General features: G+C 53.9%; 1 protein-coding gene across 1 annotated transcript; it reads right to left on the bottom strand.

The window, feature by feature from the left end:
- Nucleotides 1–2178: 2178 nt before the first annotated feature.
- On the bottom strand, nt 2179–22849 carry fus (FUS RNA binding protein). Its single transcript, XM_078535483.1, has 15 exons — nt 22736–22849; nt 18027–18063; nt 17771–17931; nt 17286–17448; nt 16095–16354; nt 15360–15531; nt 13408–13442; nt 11000–11035; nt 8047–8156; nt 6684–6813; nt 5867–5986; nt 5558–5714; nt 4275–4366; nt 3373–3532; nt 2179–2427 (listed from the first exon to the last, which is right to left on the bottom strand). Exons 1-15 carry the CDS (start codon nt 22746–22748, stop codon nt 2388–2390), a joined length of 1686 nt encoding a protein of 561 aa, XP_078391609.1. The 5' UTR covers nt 22749–22849; the 3' UTR covers nt 2179–2387.
- Between the last annotated feature and the right edge of the window lie 574 nt (nt 22850–23423).

Raw genomic sequence — 23423 nt, 5'->3', positions numbered from 1 at the left:
TCTCAGCCACGAGCTCCGGCGTCCGAGTCCCACCCCAGGACAGGTGCCTTTATAATGTAGCCAAACAGGTTTGAGTATCAATCTGCATATCCTTCCAACACACACACACACACACGGCAGGTGGTCAGAGATGTCTGGTCAGCCACGCGATGGTATGAATGTTGGAGCCTTTAGCATCACTATCTATAGGTCTAAGGCTACAGCACACATATAAAAAGGGTCTCTTCCACAGCAACTGAATTAGTGACTTCATCTCACTGCAAAGTCAATGCACGATTTGATTCTAAAAGTATCATTTTTCTGCTGGGGGTGGGGGGGAAGATTTAATTGATGGGTACAAAATCATGACAGGCTCAAAACAGAGCGAATGGGGGCGACTATTTACCTCAGCCAAGGGAGGGGATCAAATATCAGAAGGGCATTGCGACGAACTCCAGCATTTGCCAGAAGCTTGTACCTTTGAGATGCTCCCTTCCAAGCCAAGTGAAGCTAAGCCAGTTCTGAAAATATTATGAGGGAAGGTGGGTGAATTGGAATTCCTGCCTATGAGATCATTTCTGAGAAGTGACCAAAGGTGGCTCTGCAAATGAAAAGCTAGGAGGAGGGTGGGGGATTTCAACCTCCGCTGGCGAAACAGACTCCTGGCTTTCACTAGAAACGCACGGCCCACTGAAAAGGTCAGTTTTTGCGGCTTGACCGAGTAGGGTACAGAGACCGGAGCGCTCGGTGCAGCAACGTGCAAGCTAGCTCAGTAATGGGACGAATCCTAAAGGTGGTGCTGGAGAGCGGGGCATTGAAACCAGAGGTTAGCAGGCTGTGAACCAAAGTTGCTTTCGTTGTTTGAAACAGAACGGTGAAAAGTTATATTATCAGGACCATCATGACCAGACAGTCCGTAGTTGGTGATAAGTGCGTGCAGGCAGCAAATTCAGAAAGAAGCCGTCAGCGAGAGATGCCCCAAGGATCCAATTCAGCGAGTGGGGGGAGAACGGTGGGGGGCAATGCTACGTACTGGGGTCAAGATTTTAAAGGACATTTTGAGGCTGCCTGAGGTGCGACGGAGGTGCTGGGAGCAAGGCTCGGAGATTAAATCATACTTTATTGCACAAGCTATTTGAAGCATAATTCGAAATACCACTCGTCTGTTCACGCACGCCCAATTTCTGTCGATTTGGAGAAGGTGCAGGTGAAATCTCGCCCATCAGTTGGGTTTGTTTGGGGGTTTCAATTCCAGGATCTGGGATTGCTGCAATGTCACAGGTTCAGTCTGGACGGTGGGCAGAGGAGGTGGGGGGGAGACAACGGATGGACGGTACACCCGAGCTAATTTCACTGGACAAGTAACCCGGAGGCCCAGGCTATAGCTCTGGGGATGGGGGCTCAAATCCCACCACGGCAGTCGGAATTCAGAAGGTTCAATTGCTGAATCTAAATATTCAGAATTAAACAATGAACAAAAACTGAAAGCTAATCTCAGTCGGGGGGCGGGGGGGGGGCGTGAAACGCATCAGCGGTTGTTGTAGAAACCCGCCTGCTTCAGTCGTGGCCTTCGGGAGAGGAAATCTGCTGTCTTTACCTCCTCCGGCCTACATGTGAGCCACCGTGATGTGGCCCGAGCCTCTGTAACTGCCCCTCGGGAACGGCCCAGCAAGCCACGGACCTGGGGCTAGAACGTGGGGTTAAAATGAGCGGCTGGTTTCCTTTTGCCCCCTTTTATTTTTTTGGCCGGTGCAGGCACAATGGGCTGAAGGGCCTCTTTCTGCACCGGACCCTATGGCCGTGCAGAGAATAAATATCTCCAAGGTGATTGGTCTCCGGGGTGAGGGTAAAATTGGTAGAGTTGGAGGCGAGGGAAACGTTTCTGTCGAGTGATCTGGAGCTCACACCCCACGAGGGTGGTAGAGGCAGAAACTGTCAGCACATCCTCCCCCCCCGCAACCAGCTCCTGAGCTTTGGACCGGGGGCTGCCTAACTCACTTGATGGAGAATCTTGTGCTCGCGTGTTAAGAGGTGAAAGACATCGACCTTTCCTTTCCTTTCCTCGACAGGATGCGCAGCTTTTGAGAACGGGTCGGGAGACTAAAAAGTCAGCTCCTTTGGCTTGGCTGCTGGCAGCCTTCCAAATCTAGGCCACCAGGAGGCGCTCCCCCTCTCGGAACGAGGACCAGTCCACCAGGGTTGTTAAAACATTTGGAAGCTTTAATGTCAACTTTTGCGAAAATACAGGTAAAATCCAACCGATACAAAAAAATAAACAAAAATCCGGCTCCTCTCACACAACGCAATGGTTATTAGACAGTTCACAGCACATACCGACACAGGAACGGTATATCAAATTAAAAAACGGAAGGTAGAAATCCCATGGTCCCAATGAATATGTACACGATCTAATAGGGCCGCTCTCGCCGATCCTGCCTGTGGTCACTCCTTCAAAAGAAGACAAGACAGAACAACTATTACAATCGGGCAGCCAACACTGAGGACTGAAATGTGGCTCTCGATAGCCAGAGCGTTCAAGAGTTCTTTACAGTCAGGGAGGCAACGGATTAAGCCTGAGAGAGGTCAGCTTCGAGGGGTGTCTTAAGAGGAAAGCAAAGCCGAGGGGCGGGGAGGTCGAGGGAGGGAATTCCAGAGCTTAGGGCCCCCCACCCTGCAGGTGAAGCAATGGGAATCATTGAGTGGGGCTGAGGGGCAGAATTGGTGGAGCGCAAAGATCTTGGAGGGTCGTAGGGGCTGGAGGAGGTTACAGAGATAGGGAGGGGTGTAGGGGCTGGAGGAGGTTACAGAGATAGGGAGGGTTGTAGGGGCTGGAGGAGGTTACAGAGATAGGGAGGGGTGTAGGAGGTTACAGAGATAGGGAGGGTTGTAGGGGCTGTAGGAGGTTACAGAGATAGGGAGGGTTGTAGGGGCTGGAGGAGGTTACAGAGATAGGGAGGGTTGTAGGGGCTGGAGGAGGTTACAGAGATAGGGAGGGTTGTAGGGGCTGGAGGAGGTTACAGAGATAGGGAGGGGTGTAGGAGGTTACAGAGATAGGGAGGGTTGTAGGGGCTGTAGGAGGTTACAGAGATATGGAGGGTTGTAGGAGCTGTAGGAGGTTACAGAGATAGGGAGGGGTGTAGGGGCTGGAGGAGATAGTGAGGGATGAGGGCAGATGAGGGATTTGGAAACAAGGATGAGCATTTTAAAATGAAGCCATTGCCAGACTGAGGGCTTAACGAGGGAGACCAAACAAATAGTGTTGGAATAGTTGAGTCCGGAGATGAGTAGATGCGTTTAACATGTTTAAGCCCTGGGGTGGGTGCAGGGACGCGAAGGGGGGGGGGGGGGTTAAAATGCCACTCGCCATGAGCGGACCCCAGCAGCACTGCTTACCTGGAGTCCATTTTACCAGCCCCCATGCCGTAACCACCTCGGTCTCCACCTCTGCCACGGAAACCGCCTCGGTCCCCACCACGGCCCCGGAATCCACCGCGGTCAAATCCACCCCGGCTTCCACGCTCACCACCCCCACCACGGTCACCTCCGAATCCACCTGTGAGTGCCAAACACATGATACAATTTAACAACTCTTTTGTGGGATGGAGTTGAGGTGGAGGGGTTAAGCAGGGAGATAGAGGAAGCCAGCCCTCGAATGATACAGGGTAAATCTCCCTCTACACCGTCCCCATCAAACACTCCCAGGACAGGTACAGCACGGGGTTAGATACAGAGTAAATCTCCCTCTACACCGTCCCCATCAAACACTCCCAGGACAGGTACAGCACGGGGTTAGATACAGAGTAAATCTCCCTCTACACTGTCCCCATCAAACACTCCCAGGACAGGTACAGCACAGGGTTAGATACAGAGTAAATCTCCCTCTACACCGTCCCCATCAAACACTCCCAGGACAGGTACAGCACGGGGTTAGATACAGAGTAAATCTCCCTCTACACTGTCCCCATCAAACACTCCCAGGACAGGTACAGCACGGGGTTAGATACAGAGTAAATCTCCCCTATGCTTTTCACCACCATTCTGGATTAGGGCAGGAAAACAAAACGAAGAGTCCAGAGCTCGATGCACTTGGCATTCCGCCCGTCAGGAGCACGGATGAGACCTTTTCGCTGAGCGTGGGCGGGAAACAAAACGAAACACAGAAAAACATCCGGATCAGGCTTTTGGACGTTACATGATTGTGCGCAACTCATTCTACCAAACCACCATTTTGTTTCGTGTGAAGACAACCAAAGCGAAAAAGCACAAGACGGGGCAGAAATGAACTCTTGCCGTACCCATTGGTGGGGGGCCTCCAGCTCCTTCGGGCTTCGCTGATTTGCACTGGTTACACTCGTTCCTCCAGGAGAAATTGATATTGCCGCACGTCCTGCCCACGAGGAAACAAAACACGGGACACCGGCTTAAGAGAAGCGCCCAGAGCCCTGCTCAGCGCCGACAACAATCCGCGCCCCTCCCCCACCGCTTCCCACCCGCCCCCGTACAACATGACCACGTTCAGGAGCGTGGCACAGCCAGGTGAACTCGAGAGAATAAGATCTCTCTTCTCCGTCAAGCGGAGGCGCAGCACTGCCCCGCGAACAAACGCCCGGCTGGCCTGCAGGAAGCCACCACGTTTCCCACCAATGGCCCCGCTAGGCTCCCCTCGAGCTCCCGCTGCCACCTGTCGAGGAGCAGCTACAGAGACAGACTCTGTACGGAATCTCTCTCACCTCAGGGCTGGAGCCTGCCTCTGCTCTGACAGCATTGGCCCCCCTCCACGCTACACCATTAGCGCCCACCTCCCCCCCATTAATGGGAGGAGTCAATGCCCAAGCTGTGGGGCTAGTGGTGGCTGCAGCTGGTGGTGGGGGAGAAAGGATGGGCCGTTGTATGAAACACCTTCGGCTGGAGTGTTGTGTCCAGTTCTGGGATCTGCACTTCGGGAAGGATGTGAGGGAATTGGAGAGAGAGAGAGAGAGAGAGAGAGAGAGAGAGTGCGGGAAAGATTCACGAGAATGATTCCAGGGACGAGGAACTTCAGTTCCATGGATCGATTGGAGAAGTTGGGATTGTTCTCCTCGGAGAAGAGAAGGTCGAAAGGAGATCTGATCGGGGTGTTCAAAATCGTGAGGGGGGGGAGAGTGGATCGGGAGAAACTGTTCCCATTGGGGGAAGGATGGAGAAGCAGAGGGACACGGATTGAAGGCGATGGGTAAAAGGAGCGACGGAGACACGAGGAGAAACTTCTTCACGCAGCGAGGGGTTAGGGTCCGGAACACGCTGCCTGAGGGTGTGGGGGGAGGGAGGGTCAAATCGAGGTATTCGAGAGGGAATGGGATTAATCGGGCAAGGGAGACTGAGCAGGGTTAACGGGAAGAAAGGCAGACTAATGGCACTAAGTGAATTGCATTCGTGGTCCAGTACAGACACGACAGGCCGAATGGCCCTCCTCCTGGCGATTCTGTTCCCTTCCCACCGCTGGCAGATACCGAACAATCGTGATCTAGGGGGTTTCTCTGCCTGGGCATTTGGGTATCGAGCCCCGGGCCACCCACCCACAGGTGCCGCCCCTACTTACGGATTGGTGCACTTCCAGTCCCCAGCTCGCTGCTGACCGCCACCTGAACCACCGCCGCCTCCTCCTCCTCCTCCGCCACCACTGGAGAATCCACCACGAGGACCTCCACCTCCACCACCACCACCACCACCACCATATCCTCCACGACCCATTGGTGCTGTGCAACGCAGACAAAGACAAAGAAAACGGTCGGTAAAGTTTTAAGAGTCTCAAGTCCCTGAGCGGGGTTATAGAAAAGGGCTACGACTCGCACTTTCAGATATAAATTTTAAAAATTGGCAACAGGTGAAATTAAAAATGACAACTGACCACCTCGGCCGCCTCCGCCACCTCTTCCTCCTCCTCCGCCTCCTCTCATGCCGCCCCGACTGAACTCCGTCCGCCGCGTGGCAAAGGACACCTTGATCATATTACCGTTAAATTCCTTCCCTGCAAAAGGCAAAAAGGAAAGAAAAATTGGACACAGTTGAAATTTGAGGTCGCGGGTGCTAGGGGTGGGTCAGAGCAAGGTGGTAGCTCACTGTGGGAGAGGGGTGTCCATTCAACCCAGAGCCGGTTAGCGAAGCATAAAATTAGGCACCAATACTCTTCTTGATAATGGGGTTACTCTCAGAACGCAGCATCACACACGTTTTCTGCTTACCTATTACCCACGTCCCAGCGGTCTCTCTTTATATGTGCTCAAGGTTTCCCCGTGTCCCAGCAGTTTCTCTTCATAAGTGCTCTAGGTACTTAATTAACAATACCCCTCACTGATTCAACTTAGCAACATAACTAACATACTATTAACAAAGGGGGGAGGAAGCAATTCCTAACCCACATTAAGAGTCAAAAAGTAGTGTTAAGCTAGAAAGTGACTGAAGATGAGATAATGACGCTTCGAGCCGATCACTCTCCGGTCAACACAGGGTCAGGTTCGGCTGTTCACTCCCGGAGTGTGGGGCTAACGTCTATAGCCCCTCCCTAGGCAGAGCTGACAGGACCACAAGAAATCGGAGCAGGCCATTCGGCCCCTTGTGCCGTGCCCTGCCATTCCATAAGGTAATGGCTGGGGCCACCTGCCTCAGCTCAGAGCGCACACCCTATCCCCCGACACCAAGAGAAGCGGCATTGCTCGGCCACTCACCGTCGAACCAGTCGATGGCTGCCTTGGCGGAAGGAGGGTCATCAAACGAAACTGTCGCCTCCCCCTTCAGCTTGCCGGTCTCACGGTCCGTGTACAGGTTGATCATTGGCTGGCCCGTCCTCTTGTTTACCTGGCAGAGTGGTGAAAGGGGTACGAGAAGAGGTCAGGTTCCTGTAAGGCACTCATCGCGCAGGGGGAGCCCCACAGTATCCCTCCCACTGTTTTAATTATGTGCACGACTTCCAATCTAGTCAGCCGTATCCGCTGCTCAGTGTAATCCCCTCTGCATCGGGGAGGGCAAAGGCAGAATGGGTGACCACTTTGCGCAACATCGGCTCAGTCCGCAGGACTCTCCCCCCAACACTTCCTTTCCCATAGCTTACCATTTCAGTTCACCTCACTCTCACACTGACCTCTGTGCCCTTGGCCCGCACACTGTTCCAGTGAAACCCAACGCAAGCTTTGAGGAACAGCGCCTCATTCCCTGATCAGTCGCTTTGCAACCTTCAGGTCTCAGCACGGAGTTCAACAATTTCAGGATATCATCTTAATAGGGTTTATTCACAGAATTCGACATCACACGTGTGTGCTTCCTACCGACTACCTGCGTCCCAGCAGTCTCTCTTTATAAGTGCTCTAGGTACTTTACTTTGCACGCCTGCTTTTCTCGATTTTATTTTTGCTTGGAGGCCGTAGCATCACGTTTATTTCTTTTCTTGCCCCAGCGCCATTCTCTTTGGCCCTGGAAGACTAACTCCTGCCATTCAATCTCTCCCGCCTTCTAACCTATCACAGGCCTTCCTTTTCTCCTTGCCTCACCCATCCCTTGCTCAAATCCTATTACATTTCTGACTTTACCCAGTTCCGATGAACGGTCAAGGGCCCAAAACATTAACTTAGTTTCCCCCCCTACAGATGCCGCCAGAGCCTGCTGAGCCTCCCTGTAGATTTACTAGAACTGTACCAACGACCAGGGACTTCAATTCATGTGGAGGCTGGGGGAGCTGGGATCGTTCTCCTCGGAGCAGAGCAGGTGAAGGGGGAAGATTAAAATCGAGGCGTTGAAAAGGGGCAAATGCGTCCATGTTGCTCCGCTCGACCCAGGACCCTGTGGTTTCCTGGGTGTCTGAGCGGAGCGCCAACAGCCTTCCATCCACCCGGCAGAGTGGGAGCCACCCTGCGTGCAAGCACTGACCTCTAAACGCCGCCGGGCACTGGTGGCTCTGAGCCACACGCCCAGGGTGGGTACGCCATCTTGGCATGAGGACCTGGTACTCATGAAGAGCAAGGGGGGAGCACACACCCGAGGCCGGCCTGGGGGAGGGGGCCGGGGAATTGAGAGAGAGCAAAACAATGGGCTTACCTTGATCACACCGATCTGCTTGAAGAATTCTGCCACCGACTCGACGGTCACGCTATCGCCCAGCCCCTGGACAAAGATGGTGTTGTTGTCAGAATTATCCTGATCAGATCCTATGAGCAGATGGCACAGTTAAATTAGACGGTGGCATAAAACTCGTTGGGGAGGGGCAAGGGAGAGAGAGACGTGCACGCGCACACACAGACAGCGAGAGAGACACACACACGCAGACAGCGAGAGAGAGAGAGAGAGACACACACACGCAGACAGCGGGAGAGAGAGACACACACACACAGACAGCGAGAGAGAGAGAGAGAGAGAGACACACACACAGACAGCGAGAGAGAGAGAGACACACACACACAGACAGCGAGAGAGAGAGAGACACACACACACAGACAGCGAGAGAGACACACACACACAGACAGCGAGAGAGAGAGAGACACACACACAGACAGCGAGAGAGAGAGAGAGAGAGACACACACACACAGACAGCGAGAGAGAGAGAGACACACACAGACAGCGAGAGAGAGAGAGAGACACACACACAGACAGCGAGAGAGAGAGAGAGAGACACACACACAGACAGCGAGAGAGAGAGAGAGACACACACACAGACAGCGAGAGAGAGAGAGAGACACACACGGACAGCGAGAGAGAGAGAGACACACACGGACAGCGAGAGAGAGAGTCACACACACGGACAGCGAGAGAGAGAGAGTCACACACACGGACAGCGAGAGAGAGAGAGTCACACACACGGACAGCGAGAGAGAGAGACACACACAGACAGCGAGAGAGAGAGAGAGACACACACACAGACAGCGAGAGAGAGAGAGAGAGAGAGACACACACACAGACAGCGAGAGAGAGAGAGAGAGAGAGAGAGACACACACACACAGACAGCGAGAGAGAGAGAGACACACACACACAGACAGCGAGAGAGAGAGACACACACACACAGACAGCGAGAGAGAGACACACACACACAGACAGCGAGAGAGAGACACACACACACAGACAGCGAGAGAGAGAGAGAGAGAGACACACAGACAGCGAGAGAGAGAGAGAGAGAGACACAGACAGCGAGAGAGAGAGACACACACAGACAGCGAGAGAGAGAGACACACACAGACAGCGAGAGAGAGAGACACACACAGACAGCGAGAGAGAGAGAGAGAGACACACACAGACAGCGAGAGAGAGAGAGAGACACACACACAGACAGCGAGAGAGAGAGAGAGAGAGAGAGACACACACACAGACAGCGAGAGAGAGAGAGAGAGAGACACACACACAGACAGCGAGAGAGAGAGACACACACACACAGACAGCGAGAGAGACACACACACAGACAGCGAGAGAGACACACACAGACAGCGAGAGAGAGAGAGACACACACACACAGACAGCGAGAGAGAGAGAGAGACACACACAGACAGCGAGAGAGAGAGACACACACACAGACAGCGAGAGAGAGAGACACACACACAGACAGCGAGAGAGAGAGACACACACACAGACAGCGAGAGAGAGAGACACACACACAGACAGCGAGAGAGAGAGAGACACACACACAGACAGCGAGAGAGAGACACACACACAGACAGCGAGAGAGAGAGACACACACACAGACAGCGAGAGAGAGAGACACACACACAGACAGCGAGAGAGAGAGACACACACACAGACAGCGAGAGAGAGAGACACACACACAGACAGCGAGAGAGAGAGACACACACACACAGACAGCGAGAGAGAGAGACACACACACACAGACAGCGAGAGAGAGACACACACAAACACAGACAGCGAGAGAGAGAGACACACACACACAGACAGCGAGAGAGAGAGACACACACACACAGACAGCGAGAGAGAGAGACACACACACAGACAGCGAGAGAGAGAGACACACACACAGACAGCGAGAGAGAGAGACACACACACAGACAGCGAGAGAGAGAGACACACACAGACAGCGAGAGAGAGAGAGACACACACAGACAGCGAGAGAGAGAGACACACACAGACAGCGAGAGAGAGAGAGACACACACAGACAGCGAGAGAGAGAGAGACACACACAGACAGCGAGAGAGAGAGAGACACACACAGACAGCGAGAGAGAGACACACACAGACAGCGAGAGAGAGAGAGACACACAGACAGCGAGAGAGAGAGAGACACACACAGACAGCGAGAGAGAGACACACACAGACAGCGAGAGAGAGACACACACAGACAGCGAGAGAGAGACACACAGACAGCGAGAGACACACACAGACAGCGAGAGAGAGACACACACAGACAGCGAGAGAGAGAGACACACAGACAGCGAGAGAGAGAGACACACAGACAGCGAGAGAGAGAGACACACAGACAGCGAGAGAGACACACACAGACAGCGAGAGACACACACACAGACAGCGAGAGACACACACACAGACAGCGAGAGAGACACACAGACAGCGAGAGACACACACACAGACAGCGAGAGACACACACACAGACAGCGAGAGACACACACACAGACAGCGAGAGAGAGACACACAGACAGCGAGAGAGAGACACACAGACAGCGAGAGAGACACACAGACAGCGAGAGAGAGACACACAGACAGCGAGAGAGAGACACACAGACAGCGAGAGAGAGAGACACAGACAGCAAGAGAGAGAGACACAGACAGCAAGAGAGAGAGACACAGACAGCGAGAGAGAGACACACAGACAGCGAGAGAGAGACACACAGACAGCGAGAGAGAGACACACAGACAGCGAGAGAGAGACACACAGACAGCGAGAGAGAGACACACAGACAGCGAGAGAGAGACACACAGACAGCGAGAGAGAGAGACACAGACAGACAGAGACAGTGGCGAGGCAACGAGTCAGACCAAGAGAGACAGAAAAGAAGTCGTTGCTTGTTAAGGCAGAAGAGAAAATGGTCTCCTACCCGGGTTTGGTGCTCCTGGTCCTTGGTCTCGAAGACCTTCAATACGAAAAGAGAGAGAGGAGGGATTCAGCGGTGAGGAAAATAATCGGCTCTCAACTAAAACAGCCCCGCCCAACGCCAGCCCCCACAAACAGTGAAAAATATCCACAGCACATAACAGGCATGTAAATGCGACCACCACAAGTGTCAAGATCCAACATTGGCACATGTGCTCAAGACATGAGTGAATGAATCAATCTTATAGCCAGCTTCTCAGCTCGCCTCCAGTACGTGTCCCACGAAAGGAAAAGGACCCTCCTAGTGTGTTCTGTCAATTCCACATCAGCTAGGAACCAGTTCCAAACCCACAAGAAATGAGACCTTTTTAAAAAAAGCACCATGATATTGCTGAGCATCAAGTACACAGAACCCAGAGCGCAGTTATGTTTTAGTTAAGTGTGTGCATGTAAAATATATACGTATAAAAAAATTATTTGCCTCTTCCTGCAACTCTACTGGCCCATAACCAGTTGGAGCACTTTCGCAGTCTTGCTACTTGAATTCAGATCTCAGAGCCGCAATTGGCAAACCCATCTTACTCTGAATGCCCTCTGGTTGCAAACTCCGACAGAGGCAGCGTCTCTGGTGCACTGGATTAAATGGGCAATTGCAGCAACATTTCTCATACAGTAGCTTTTTAGTTTTCAATGTGTGGGTGCGTGCATTTAAATCTTTTACTTTTAAAAAATAAATAGGAACTGTGTTCCGCCACGGAATCTCAAGAGGTCGGACCCAGCCGGTGGCCGCCCAGGCTCGCAGGATCGGCTGTACAGAGGCTGCTCCAGTGGTCTCAGACACATCTACCTACGCAGCACAGGCCTGACTACGAAGGGTAGCACCCTGACCATTGTGCAGACTCTCCTCCTTTGTTTCAAAGCACTGGCCACACACACCAGATTGTAGACTGGAATGAGTGGAGGGCCGTTTTACTTTAAATGCCCCCTTCCCACCGTCACACTCCTCGTCGGCTGACTTACTTAAGATATTCGCAGGCATCCTGCAGAATGAGGGGAAAACCCTCTTTGGCACCTTAACATATGCACCAAACAGTTCAATAAAGTGAAGACCTTAAAAACGCCACATGACGATCTTGTGCATTCTTCCCCAGCAACCCCTCTTAACCCCCAGCATCAGGGATTTCACACCACCATCCCCTGCCACACAGGCTTCAGCACCCTACAATGGATCTACACTTTGCCAACACAGCCTTGTGCTGCAGCAGAGGGCGAGGTCAGTCTGCCACAGGGCCTCTGACCCACAGCAAACCGGAAAAGCAGAAAACATTGACAGCAACAACAAAAGCAGAACGGACGGCAGCACTCGGGAACAAGAGTCGGTCCCCGCCCTGAGCCAGCGCTCCGGTCACGAGCTGCCACCGGATCGCCGGGCTACAGTTCCGGCACATCCCATTACCTTTATCAGCTTCTGGAACGCAAAACGGGCGTCCGGACGCATATGGAGGGAAGGCGTTGGGACGAAACGGGAGAGAGAAAAAGAGCGGTCACTTCTGTACGGTCGGGGTAGCCGACTCGCACACAAGATGCCCGTGAAACGTTTAAGCCAGAACAACAGGGCTGGGTGGCGGGGGCCGGCATAGGTCACAAGCGGAGGATGCCATTTATGCCCGCTTAGGTACTTATGAAGCCTGTGCTGGGACGCAAGCCATTTCTGCTGCTCCCGGCAGACGGGGCGAACTCCGGGCCCGTCTGGATCGGCCTGCCCAATGCCAGAAACGGCTCATAGGTACGCAGATCCACGCAAACACACACACATACAAATAAAACTTATACCAGAACCTGCCTCACGGATAACCCATTGGAAGCCTAACCGTGCCAAGGGAGGGAGGGAAACAAATTTGAACACATTGTTGTAATAAGAAACCTTTCCCCTTATGAACCAAAATTGACAACCGGTCAAATATATTGCCCGTACTTGGTAGTGTTTTCACAAAACATTGCCACTTTTTTTGGTTTAGTTTTAACAGACACCAGTGTATCCATACATGCAAATCAGAAACACCTTAACCCGGTTTAATTTACATACGCACACACAGTTTTAGATTTTTTTTCAACCCTCCCACAGTGAAGGATGAACACTCCGTGCCTACAGCATTCAAAAAGGAGCTGCACTGACGGGACCCCATTGATTTGTCAGAAGAGCAGCTCACCACCTCCCCACCCTATCCCAAAAGGTCGTCACACCTCCCCCCGCCCCCCCCCCCTCAATAGGTTATACACCCTGATTCACAGTGGCTTTCCTTCATCATCACAGACTATCACATTTCAATGGTTCTTTCGTTTCATTTTTTCGTTTATTTATTTTTTTTTATTTTTTTTTTGCTTTTTCGAGTTGCTTAACTCTTCACTTACCACCAAACTTAGTGAATCCACCTCGTTCACCACCGCTGAGGAGACAAATTTGAAGACATTGAAGCTTTTTCCACATGTGCGTGCGTGTGTCGTGTTGTCAACTTAGGCTTAAGGTTCTACTGAATATATATATATATAGGTATATATACTTGTTTTTTTATTTCGTCTTCAGACCAGACCTTTCATGATACTGGTACCAAAACCATATCTTTCCTGGACATCGTCCGGTTCTTCAGAAAGCCCTCAACTGTCAAAATTTCACCGTAAAACGTACTCGACTAACACCAAACCTCGTTTAAAAAAGGACAATTGCAGACCTAAGCTCAAGCCAAATTTTTTAAACCATTAACAGCCCTTCAAACCTCATTTGTTTTTGTTTTTAAAAAGGATAGATAAGATATATAAAATACAGGACTCAAATGATATATAGGTTTACACCACATAGCGTCTATTGTAAGTACACCTCATCTTGTCTTCTGCTATTTTGAAGTTCACATCTTCAAACGCAAACCATTGCTACACCAGAGCTTTGTGTGTGTATATATAACAAGACATTGTTTTTTTAAAAAATATATAAGACTTGCGTTAACCTTTTTTTTTTTGAAAATAAATAAATAAAATCGGCTGACCAGGCTAGTTTGTGATAGTATTTTAACTTGTGTGTGAAACATGCATTTTACTCCCCCTTGGATCATTTTGATTTTTTTTTTTAAAAAGAGACAAGCGATTGGTTATGTAAAACTAGTGTGGAAGGTGAAGAAGTGACAAGTTCATTTCACTCTGAAACCTGTGGCACACAAAATTGTAGAATTTGTTAACATCAGAACAAGGTGAAAGCACTCTGTTTATATAGATATATATATTTTCAAAGTAAAGACACTTGCTTTCATTTAACCCAGACCTCAACATACTCACCGGCACAGCGGAGAAAAAAGACCGGCTAGTCTGCAATAAAAATCTCGCCCCAGCACGGGTGGGCAAACAGCCCAGGCTCGACGAGGTCCCGCCACAGGCACTTGAAGCTCAGAGCCATCGCTCCGCCCGTACGGTTGCAGTGCGCAAGGCAGGCCGACTGCCCCACACCTGAAGCCCCGAGGGGAGGGTCGCATGCCGCTGGGGTCTCAGTCGGGGGGGGCGGTGGGGCGACAGAGGTTTACCAAAAAATAAATAAAACCACAAGCACAAAAAAAAAGTGGCGCCAGGCAGGATAACCTGCTCACGGCCAGAGAGCGAGGCAGGGGACGGTGGGGTCACCGTCACTGCTGGTTCCATCACACGCCCGCGAACGCCACCTCTCGTAGGGTCACTAGATCCACGCTTTCAAACACCACCTGCCCCGCCGCACCAAACGTGAGCCAGTGGTTTGTTTAATCCCCTTCTCAATGCAGACTCCTTCCTCGAGGCCCTATACCCTTCAAGCCTATTGCAACACTCTTTTAACCTTCTGCTCGTTCAAAAACCTTTGAACAGGAATGCCACTGGTCACTTTGTAGAGTGAACGTATATACACACACACACACATATATACACAAAGACACGGAAACGCACCAACCAGGAATGGGCTGGGTGGAGCCTCAGCAGTGCTGTCTCGTCACAGTGAAAACCTTTTAACAACCACAGTTCAGGGGTCTGACCAGAATCGGAGGACAGAAAGGTAACTTTTGGTAAAACGAAAAAGCATTATCTTCAAACACAGCAGAGGCCTCGGAACAGAGAGTCTGTCCAACTTTTTGTTTTTAAAACACCATCAGTTAATCATGTGTTGCTTGTGACAGGGCCCAGTGGTCCTTGCTCATAAAAACCATCGCAGATGCGTTAAAACCTGGGCAGCGATCGGGAGACAGCTCCTTTCTCCCCCAACCCCCTCCCCCAAAACGATCCCCGAGAGTGTGAAAAGACAGGTTAGTGGACGCGCGAGAGGGGGAAAAGGTTAAGGAGGCGCCGACCCTTACCCCATGCCCCCGCCGCGACCTCCACGACCTCCTCTTCCGCCGCCTCGCTCAAATCCACCGCCGCGGTTGTAGCCTCCTCGGCCCCTGCCCCGACTGTCCTGCTGACCTCCGTAGCCACCGGGCTCCTGGCCGCCGTAACCACCCGAGGGGCTGGTGTCTTGGTTGTATCCGGCTTTAGCGACAAGAAAGGAAACGAGAAAAAAGGAGGCAACGTGAGACCACGGCTTACTGGATGGAGCGAGGGGAACAGGAAGTGCCACAGATCGCAGCCCTCGCCTGTATGTCAAAGCTTCGTCACTGCAGTCTGAGCCCACTGCAGACTCGACCCACCCCAAACAACGCTCACCCACGACCCTCACCCTGTGAGCCAACCCGTGCGCCCGCTCCCTCCCCCCGACCCGATCAACTGGCCTTCCCCACTCACGGGGTCGAGTCTGCTCACGGTTTACATAAGGAGAGTGGGGTGGCTGAGAACAGCAGGCTGGCCGCACAGTCTGACAAGCCCTGGATGGGAAGGAGAACCATTGACTCCTTCCAGATGAGAGGCTGAGTAAATTGGGCCTACGTTCTCCCCCATTCTGAAGGGGTTTGGCCGGGTAGACACAGAGGCTGCATCCCCCACCCCTCCGGGCCGAGGAATCGGTTCTCTAGAGCTTGCGGGAGACTCTCCGACCTCTCGTGCACATTTAAGATACTCCCATAGCTCCAACCGAGGGGAAGCTTTTATCCACGTACCTCCTCCTGAAGATCCTCCTCCTCCGCCACCGCTCCCACTGTACTGTCCCTGCTGCCCATATCCTCCCTGCTGGGCTTGATATCCTCCCTGCTGGGCTTGATATCCTCCTGGCTGCTGACCGTATGAGCCCGGCTGACCGTACGAGCCTTGTTGCTGACCGTACGAGCTTTGCTGCTGACTGTACGAGCCCTGCTGCTGACCATACCCACTTCCCTGTGGGTGCCCATAAGCAGGCGACTGCGAATTTGTCCCTCCGTAGCTGCTATCGGAAGGGAGAAGAGAAAAAAAAAACATGCTCAATGTAACAGAGCAACAACCAGATGGCAAGCTAACTGCGATATAAGAGTGTGTGTTAGATACTAGTTTTACACCTCTGGGACCGGGTGTCACAGTGCGTTAGATACACTGTCCTTTCCCCCTCTGGGACCGGGTGTCACAGTGCGTTAGATACGCTGTCCTTTCCCCCTCTGGGACCGGGTGTCACAGCGCGTTAGATACACTGTCCTTTCCCCCTCTGGGACCGGGTGTCACAGTGCGTTAGATACACTGTCCTTTCCCCCTCTGGGACCGGGTGTCACAGTGCGTTAGATACACTGTCCTTTCCCCCTCTGGGACCGGGTGTCACAGTGCGTTAGATACACTGTCCTTTCCCCCTCTGGGACCGGGTGTCACAGTGCGTTAGATACACTGTCCTTTCCCCCTCTGGGACCGGGTGTCACAGTGCGTTAGATACACTGTCCTTTCCCCCTCTGGGACCGGGTGTCACAGTGCGTTAGATACACTGTCCTTTCCCCCTCTGGGACCGGGTGTCACAGTGCGTTAGATACACTGTCCTTTCCCCCTCTGGGACCGGGTGTCACAGTGCGTTAGATACACTGTCCTTTCCCCCTCTGGGACCGGGTGTCACAGTGCGTTAGATACACTGTCCTTTCCCCCTCTGGGACCGGATGTCACAGTGTGTTAGATACGCTGTCCTTTCCCCCTCTGCGACCGGATGTCAGAATGATACATTGACCAGAACAGTACTACAGTCAGGGAGTGAAAGCATTCAGGACAGGAGTGAAAATGAAGAGCGGATTCTCTAACTCGAGAAAACAAAAGACAAAACACCCGATAAATTTGAAAGCTGCAGAAGCGTTCGAAGACGGGATGAGGAGGAGGCGGCCCGAGGCTCCTCTTCAATAGCTCACCTGCCAGACGAAGAGGTCGAGGTCGCCTGCTGTCCATAGCCTGGGTAAGATGACTGCTGCCCATAGGAGGCCTGGGATGCCTGGGCATTTCCGTAACCGGTTGAACCATAGCTGCTCTGGCCAGAGTGGCTGTACCCTTGCGAGGGTGGCTGACTCCCGTACCCTGCTGAAGCACAAAGATATAGCTAGGTATGAAGGTGCCTGCCGAGCTAAGAATGCTTTGCGCTTGCTGCAATCACAGCCAACCTATAAAAGATTACAATTCGCCTGCCGCCAAATATAGAGGAATCATGGCGTAAAAATATAACGCCTACGATGCTACCAGCGACTGCAACCCTCCCCTCGCAGGTCACAAACACAGTGAGATGTGTCGCCTGCCTCTCAGAACCGAGGCCAGAGCTTCGCGACAATCCCCCTCCCGATCCCGCAACCCCCCCCACCCACCCAACCAGAACAACAATCCCACGCAGTTAACTGCAGCCTACCAGTCTGTGCCTGGTTATACGACGACCCGTAGCTTCCACTCTGGCCGTAGGTGGACGCGTCCGTAGACTGCCCATAACTGCTGTAGCTCTGGTGGCTGTAGCCCTGGGGCGGAGGTTGTGTGTAGCTCCCTTGTCCGGGCTGGGCGTTGTAGGTCCCGTAGCTGTGAGCGTGGGAACAAATTGGCAGGTTAAGAAAGAGCACCCCCAACAGAGACCCGCGGTGCAAAGGATGCCACTGGCGAATAAGGGAACTCACCTCTGGGGAGCAGATTGCCCATAGTTTCCAAGCTCTGCTTTAGAAAAGGAAAAAAAAAGACAAGAGAATTTCAATATTTTTGGAACCGTGTTTGCGGCTCCTGCACTAACATTGCCTAAACATATGGAAGATATTCTAACCCGAGAACAGAACCAGACAAGAGGATGCCCTGCTTAGGGGGGGCCCTGTGTACCTACAAATATCTACAAAGCCTCACTGACGAGCTCACACCCAGTCCCTATCAGCCTTGTGCTCGCTGACCTCCAGTCAAGCAACAGTATTGGAATTCCCTCCGCACCGCCCAACCCCTCAAGCCCCCACCCCCCTCCGCTCCTCAAATTCCGGCCCCGTTTTCCATCGTCCCCGACGCAGCAGCCGTGCGCCCAGCTGCCTGGTTCACCCAAGCTCCGGAAACTCCCTCCCTCTCCTCCTTTGAAACGCTCCTTAAAAACCGACCTTGCGGTCAGCGGACCCAATATCTCCTTACGTCGCTCAGTGACAAATTGTGCTTTGCAATGCTCCTGTGAAATGCCACGGGGGCGTTTTATTGCGTCAAGGATGCGATATAAACATAAAAACGCTGTCGGCGTAATGTAGGGAACACGTAGGTGGTTTCCAACGCCCCGGGCATTGTCTGTGGCCTAGGCTCCCTGGAGGTTAGAAGAACGAGAGGTGATCTCCTTCAAGTATATAAGGGGCTTGGCAGACACAGAGGGGCCGGTCCTCCTGCTCTGGCGAGTATTTCAGGCTGAGGGGGCGACTGCAAATCTTTGGAACTCTCTGTGCCAGACAGCTGAACGGCACGAGGCGTCTGACGATCAGCTCTCAAAGCAGGGCTGCAGTTTGCATCCATGACCAACGTTTCACACTAAAGCACCACTTACACAGCCAAGCCTGGACCGCTCGGCAAATTCGATCCACACCCCCAAATCCAAGCAACTCCTCCCCCCGCCAGAGAACCCAGAATCACTTCATGCAAATCCTTCCCTTACCTCGCCAGCACCGAACCATCCCTCCAGACGTACGGCATCTTAAATCCTGCTCCCTCTACACCGTCCCCATCAAACACTCCCAGGACAGGTACAGCACGGGGTTAGATACAGAGTAAAGCTCCCTCTACACTGTCCCCATCAAACACTCCCAGGACAGGTACAGCACGGGGTTAGATACAGAGTAAACCTCCCTCTACACTGTCCCCATCAAACACTCCCAGGACAGGTACAGCACGGGGTTAGATACAGAGTATATCTCCCTCTACACCGTCCCCATCAAACACTCCCAGGACAGGTACAGCACGGGGTTAGATACAGAGTAAATCTCCCTCTACACTGTCCCCATCAAACACTCCCAGGACAGGTACAGCACAGGGTTAGATACAGAGTAAATCTCCCTCTACACTGTCCCCATCAAACACTCCCAGGACGGGTACAGCACGGGGTTAGATACAGAGTGAAGCTCCCTGGATGAAAAAAGACAGACATTGGTACTTAAGCCACTGATACGTATTGATGGTGCGATTGTTCTGTGATCAAGCTCTTGGCATTGGAAGGCCAGAGTCAGTGGGAGGTGGCTTTTTCGTGGTAATGTCACTGGACCAATCATCCCAGTTAGTGCTTTGGGGACATTGGCTCACAGCCCACCACAGCAGCTGGTGGAATTTAAATTCAATTCCTAAATCTGTAATGAAACTATTGTCGAAAAACCCATCTGTCCTCTAGGGAAGGAAATCTGCCATCCTTACCCGGCCTGGCCTACATGCGACTCCAGACACGACAGCCATGTGGTTTGACTCTTTAACTGCCCCTCCAAAAATGGCCCCAGCGACTCACTCAGTTGAAGGCAAGGTGACCAACCGCCCCACATCTTAAAGGATTGTGCCTCATTCTGACTGCCCATCCCGTCCCTCTTTTGCCCCGCATTTGTAGGGCAGCCTTTGGGACACCTGGTCGCGCGGGTCCGCTAATCGGAGATTCAGCCAGCAGAGGGGTGGCGATGTCGCCGCTCGCACAAGCGCTAAGCCTGGGTTGTTTTAAACACTGCCCCACCGTTGCCCGTTACCCCTGGCGGACTCAACGTCCCCGTCCCTCCAGTGGTCTTGAAGCTCGCGTAAAAGACGTTTCCTCTTGTGGATGAGTCCAGAACGAGGGGGCACTGTTTTAAAATTAGGGGACGCCCTTTGAGGACAGAGATGAGGAGATATATTTTCTCTCAGAGAGTTGTGTGACTTTGGAACTCTCTGCCTCAGAAGGTGGTGGAGGCAGGGTCTTTGAAGAATTTTAAGGCAGAGGGAGATAGATTCATCTTTGGCAAAGGAATCAAAGGCTATCAGGGTTAGATGGGAATGTTGAAAACGAAACACAAGATGATCAGCCGTGGTCTTAATGAATGGCGGAGCAGGCTCGAGGGGCCGAGTGGTCTACACCGGTTCCTAATTCTTATGCCCTTATCCCCCCGCCGGCGGGCTCCTGGCTCTGCCGCCCCTGCCCAGGGACTCAGGCCACCCCGTCAACTGGCCCGGGCGCCCACGCCCCTCCAGCACCCCACCCCCAAAGGGCTCAGATGCCCCCACCCACCCAGCGGACTCAAGTTGACGATGACTCTGCCTCCAGCCCTCGCAGGTCGTGTCCTGTCTCAAACCACCCAGCCTCCCCACCCTCGCAGGTCGTGTCCTGTCTCAAACCACCCAGCCTCCCCACCCTCCCAGGTCGTGTCCTGTCTCAAACCACCCAGCCTCCCCGGTCGTGACCTGTCCAACCCCTCCCACCACCCCCCCAGAGTCGTGTCCTGTCCAGCCCACACCCCCCCAGAGTCGTGTCGTGTCCAGCCCCCACCCCCCAGAGTCGTGTCGTGTCCTGCCCCCACCCCCCAGAGTCGTGTCGTGTCCTGCCCCCACCCCCCAGAGTCGTGTCCTGTCCTGCCCCCACCCCCCAGAGTCGTGTCCTGTCCTGCCCCCACCCCCCAGAGTCCTGTCCTGTCCTGCCCCCACCCCCCAGAGTCCTGTCCTGTCCTGCCCCCACCCCCCAGAGTCGTGTCCTGTCCTGCCCCCACCCCCCAGAGTCGTGTCCTGTCCTGCCCCCACCCCCCAGAGTCGTGTCCTGTCCAGCCCCCACCCCCCAGAGTCGTGTCCTGTCCAGCCCCCACCCCCCAGAGTCGTGTCCTGTCCAGCCCCCACCCCCCAGAGTCGTGTCCTGTCCAGCCCCCACCCCCCAGAGTAGTGTCCTGTCCAGCCCCCACCCCACCCCCAAAGTCGTGTCCTGCCCCCACCCCCCAAAGTCGTGTCCTGTCCAGCCCCCACCCCCCAGAGTCGTGTCCTGTCCACCCCCCACCCCCCCCAAAGTCGTGTCCTGCCCCCACCCCCCAAAGTCGTGTCCTGTCCAGCCCCCACCCCCCAGAGTCGTGTCCTGTCCAGCCCCCACCCCCCAAAGTCGTGTCCTGTCCAGCCCCCACCCCCAAAAGTCGTGTCCTGACCAGCCCCCACCCCCCCAAAATCATGCCCTGCCCCCACATTCATGTCCTCCTCAGCCACCACCCCCCCCCCACCTCCAAGTCTTGCCCCGGTTCTCCCCCCTCTCCCCACCCCCCCCCCCAACCCGAGGAGTCATGGCCTGCTCCACCAAGCCCCCCGCTGTGTCTGGTTCCTGCCGCCACCCCCGACACGTCCTGCTCCCCCCTCCAACCACCCCAAGTCGTGTCTGTTCTCCTCCCGCCCCCCCCACCTTACAAGGCAGTTTCAGTTCCAGATCCCACCCCTAAGCTTGGGCCACCTACACCTGTTTCTTTTTGTGGGGGGGCGGGGGGGAGAGAGAGAGGGGGGGTCTGCGCGATGACGTCAGAGGCGGGAGCCCCCCGGGCCGCCAGCGCCATGACGTCAGTGGCCGCGCTTCCCCGGATGTCCAGGCGGCGGCGGCGACGACCCTCCCACCCCCCGCCCGCCCCCCAACAACTCCTCACCGGCAGCATCCGACTCCATCCTGACCGGTGGATGGGTCGGGCGACCCCTCTCCGGCTTGGGGTCCTTCAGGGCAGCAGGGGGGACGTCGATACCGCCCGATGGAGGGCGGATGAAAGGAGTAATTTAAATAAAAAAAGAAAAGCGGGAGCGAACAAGATGGCGGACCCACCCACCGGTCCGGAGCCTCATCCGACCATCCAAACACACACACACACACAACCCCCCCACTCCAACCAATAATAAAAAAATAGGGAGACGACGTGCCATCGAGGGCGGGGGGCGCGACATTTTGAATATAAAAACATGATGAAGTGAAGAAAAGAGACAACGACGGTGAACAAAATGGCGGCTCCCTCCCTCCCCGCCCCCGGGAGGGTTGCGCACTTGGGCGTTTATTGCCCCCCCACCCCTCTCTCCAAAATCATCGCTCTCCGGGCGGTGGAATAATTGGAAAACAGAAAGAACAATACCTTGCATTTTATATGTAAAGAAAGAAACAAATAGAAACGTGCGAGGGGGCGGGGGATTCAAAATGGCGCCCGGCCGAAAAATCAAACGGCGGCGATCGAAACAAAATGGCGGATGGCGTGGGGGAGGGTGGGAGAGAAAAAAAGAAATAAAATTCAATATTCATCGGTCAATTCGTTATCAAATTATTATTTTTCTCTTAACCGCCCCTCCCTCCTCATCGGGAGTCGTGACAGGGAAGCGTTTCCCTCCCTCTGCTCCCCGCTCCTCAGTTAGCGGCTCCCCTTACCGTTAGACGCCATCCTTCTGTATCTCTCGGAGCTCCGGCTCCGACTGAGCCTCCGAGTTCCGAGCGGGGCCGGGTCTACGGGGCCGCCCACTCTCTCCCTCCCACCCTCCGCCTACGTCAGCTGGCGATGCCACGACGAACAGAGGGGGGATGTGGGGGAGGGGAAGGATCACCACCCTCTCAAAAGATCCCTTCCTTTACCCCCGCCCCACCATTTCGCCTCCACCCCTGCCTGACAGAACGGAAAATCACCTCAAATTCCCCCCGCCCGCTGGATTTTTTCCCCTCCGTCCCGCTTATTCCCCTCCATGCCAACATATTGCACCCCCATCGGCTCGCAGGCATTGGTACAGCCCGGCCCAACAGGCACGTGACCACCCCGCGTCGCGGACAAAGGGCTCTTCCATCTACCCCCACCCCCCCTTCCTCGTCGTCCTCCTATTGGTAGGACGCACACAAGCGCAACCACGTGCCACCCCCGCCGCTCTCCAGGCCGATGGAATGTACCATCTCCCTTATTCCCCCACCCTCCTCCTCATATTGGTACGACCCGACCGTGGACAGCCACGTGACCCCAGCGCTGCCGCTGCGCCGGGGACAAAGGGGGCTGTACCATCTCCTCCCCCTCTCGGATTTGGTACAGTCCAGCCCCGGCAGCGTAAGCGTGTCGGATTCTACCACTGGTCGG

This window comes from Cetorhinus maximus, unplaced genomic scaffold (genome assembly GCF_964194155.1).
Source record: "Cetorhinus maximus unplaced genomic scaffold, sCetMax3.hap1.1 HAP1_SCAFFOLD_488, whole genome shotgun sequence".
NCBI lineage: Eukaryota > Metazoa > Chordata > Chondrichthyes > Lamniformes > Cetorhinidae > Cetorhinus > Cetorhinus maximus.
The sequence above is the reverse complement of the archived record's forward strand: the minus strand, read 5'-3'. Positions and strand labels throughout refer to the sequence as shown.